This window comes from Sceloporus undulatus, chromosome 2 (genome assembly GCF_019175285.1).
Source record: "Sceloporus undulatus isolate JIND9_A2432 ecotype Alabama chromosome 2, SceUnd_v1.1, whole genome shotgun sequence".
In the NCBI taxonomy this organism is placed as follows: domain Eukaryota; kingdom Metazoa; phylum Chordata; class Lepidosauria; order Squamata; family Phrynosomatidae; genus Sceloporus; species Sceloporus undulatus.
In genome coordinates, this window is record NC_056523.1 from 16262707 (window position 1) to 16266174 (window position 3468).

The window sequence follows — 3468 nt, forward strand, 5'->3', positions numbered from 1 at the left end:
TTCCCTTGCCCTGTTCCTATCACTGACCACAGGGCTTGTTTTAGGAACTTTCCTGAAATATCGAGAGACTGCCATGGTCAAAGCCAACAACCGTGATCTCACCTACATGTTCCTTGTCTCCCTCCTGCTTTCCTTTCTATCCTCCTTTTTATTCATTGGTCAACCACACATGGTGACCTGCCTTCTCCAACAAACTGCCTTCAGCATCATCTTCTCAGTCGCTGTCTCTTCCTTGTTGGCAAAAACCATCATGGTGGTGGTGGCTTTTATGGCCACAAAGCCGGGGAGTAGGATGAGGAAATGGCTGGGGAAGACTTTAGCCAACTCCATTGTCATTTCTTGTTCTGGTGTTCAGGTGGCCATTTGCACGATCTGGCTGGGAATCTCTCCCCCTTTCCCAGATGCTGACATGCACTCTCAACTTGGGCAGATCACACTGCAATGTAATGAAGGATCTGCGCTCATGTTTTATACTGCCCTTGGCTACATGGGCTTTCTGGCCACTATCTGTTTCACTCTGGCTTTCTTTTCCAGGAAACTGCCAGGGGCCTTCAATGAAACAAAGTTAATCACCTTCAGCATGTTGGTGTTTTGCAGTGTTTGGGTGTCCTTTGTGCCCACCTACCTGAGCACCAAAGGGAAATACATGGTGGCTGTTCAGGTCTTCTCCATCTTGTCCTCCAGTCTGGGGTTAATGGGTTGCATTTCCATCCCCAAATGCTACATTATATTAGTTAGGCCTGACTTGAATACAAAGAATCTTCTGGTGTGGAAAACAAAATATGGTACTTGATACTTCATCTTAATTTGGTCGTTTTAATTTGACACTTCTTGTTCCAGCATGCCTGTGATGAATCTCACACCTTCCATTAAGAGTAGGAATTTAAAAAATGTATCTCTTCTGATGTAATCATGCTGCATATTGAAAGCAATCTGACCACTTTTACTGCCATTATGCTGTCCTACAGAATCTGTCCTACAGAAAGTTTCTGTACGGGGGGGGGGGGGGTATTTAGGTATTGTATAGGTTTTTCTTTTCCATTTTAAAAAATAAACCTTTTTATTATATTCCAAACACAATACAAACACAATTTGTTTTCAAATTAATAATGTCACAATGCATCAAAAATTCATTTGTCTTGAAAAGATGCTGTATAGCACTTCTAGGGGTGAGCCTTGTGGCTTCACTATGGATGATGACACCCAAAATTCCAAGAAGACTTACTTTATTGCTCCTAATGGAATTTAAATGTTACTATCCTTTGTCTTGGTCCCCACAAGGCCAAAAATAGGAGTGACCTCAGTCTGCATTGAGATTCCTCCAGACCATCTGAACTGCAGCTGAGATAGCATTCATACAATATGTAGGCCTGCAACTCATACACTTTCTTCCGCCTGTTTTTTTAAACATCTTTTGCCTGATGAAGAAGCCAGTGGAACTTGGAAATCTTGCATCATGTGTTTTGTAACGATGTGCATTTTGGCTGGCCAGTTAAGATCTCACTCCTTTGTGGATTTTGAATTTTGTTTTATTTTCCTATACTACTCAGTACTCATTGCTTCAAAGAAGGGAGAAAGGGCTGAGGAGTGACCATTTCCAGTGATAAAATACTACAAATTAGAATAATGAGAAATGTAACTGAGATGCAATCGAAGTGATACCTTAAGGCAAGATCATTGGTGCTCATGCAAACGAATAACAATTCTGTATTTCTTTGCATACATCCCAAGCTATGAATTGTCTAGAAAGGCTCCCAACTGAAGTAATTTGATCTCTGATCCAATAAGACAAGATCTCTAAATAGGCAGCCACAGAGGTACAGCTTTAAAAACTGATCTGCCACAGCAAGGCTGTATATTTTTATGATTCTTAGATATGCATCTCCAAGCTCCAATGAGTCTGTTTTCCTGGAAGTAACAAATGTGTTTCAAGTTGAAAGATCACGTGCATGTAGATTACACTTTCTATTGCAGTTCTATTGCAGGTAAAAGGATCACACCACCAAATTTGACAGTTCTGGTAGTCAAGGTCTGCTGTCCCAGCCCAGGACTTCCTCTGCCCCATCTCGGATTCGCCCCTTTTCACTCGCTGCCTCTCACTCCTGGACCCTTCTTCCCCCACAAACAAGAGCCATCACTTCTTTAACCAACTTCAAAACGGAGTTGAAGACCATCCTGTTCAGGGCAGCATTCCCAGGCATTGCATAATTGTCACTTGCTAGTTGATGTTCTTTTGTTGCCTGTTTTATTGAATCATTTCCTGTATTGCTATGTATTTTATATGTATTAACCTACTAGAGAGGCCCCTTCCCCACCGCCACTCCCTTTGTGTCATGTCTTTTTAGATTGTAAGCCTGAGGGCAGGGAACCGTCCAATTAAAAAGATTGCATGTACAGCGCTGTGTAAATTTACAGCACTTTATAAATAAAAGTTAATAATAATAATAAGTATAAAATGAGGGGCGGGGACTATACACGATTGAGAGGTGGGAGGGAGGGAGGGAAGACAAATAGTTGGTAGTTGGCAAAGCTTTTCAAGTCATTCCCACCAGCAAGGGCTTGTAGAGAAGGAATTTCCCAATGCTCAGGTGTGCATTTCAATGCAAACACCATAAGCCAAGGGAGAAGGAGAGGGGGGCAGGAGGTTGTGCTTACCAGAAGGAAGAGGTGAAGGGGTCACTGCCATTCAGGCATGGCCTTCCATTCCACTCTGAAGTGGTTCCAGAGGGAATTCCTGCCTTGAGACCCAGGGAGCACAGAGAGAGACTGTAAAGCATCTTTTTTCTCCATATACTGAGCCTACCCCCCCCCCTCCCAAACCATGCCTGCAAGGCTCACTTGGCAGAAAAGGAGGCCAGTGAGTATCTCCTTTCTCTACCCACAAAGCCACACCTCACCCATGCCTGGCTTCAACATTTGGGGAGCAGAGCAGACATTTGGGCAACAGTGGTTGTCATGCCTCCAGAGCATCTTTGATGCTCTTGAGACATATATTTAGTTGAGATTATATTAGGTTTTCTATGTATTAGTTTAGAAGGGGAAATAGAAATCTACAGCTTTAAGAAAGACAAGGATTGTGGGAAATCCCAGGGTCTTATGCTGTCTAGTTAGTTTCAGTGTGTAGTAAGATTTCAGCCAAGTCAGACCTGGAGAGAGTATTTTCCTTTGACAAAAAGATAAGTCCACAGAAGAATAAAAATAGTCCTCAAAAGAAGAAAGATAGAATTCACCAAGAAGAGAGAATAAGGTATTTAGGAAGGACTAATGAAAAAAAGGAGATCAGTTTTGTGTTTTTTGTGTTATAACCAGTAAAGCTTTTGGAAACTTAAGAAATTTGTGGACAAGTCTTTTGTTCTGGCTGTGATCCCTAGAGCCAGAGGCCTTACTACACCCAAAGTCCATAGCATCGCTCTTGGGACAAAACAGTGGTGTCACTTCACTTTGGGTGTCATCCAGTGTGGTCTGAAT

General features: G+C 42.4%; 1 protein-coding gene across 1 annotated transcript in view; it reads left to right on the forward strand.

Annotated features, from left to right (window-relative positions):
* The window catches only part of LOC121923930 (vomeronasal type-2 receptor 26-like), a 1094-nt gene extending 301 nt beyond the window's left edge, over positions 1 to 793 (forward strand). Inside the window, exon 2 of the mRNA XM_042454874.1 lies at positions 33 to 793. Within this exon, the coding sequence (XP_042310808.1) occupies positions 33 to 793 (761 nt within the window). The remainder of the gene's footprint in view (positions 1 to 32) is intronic.
* Positions 794 to 3468: the final 2675 nt, after the last annotated feature.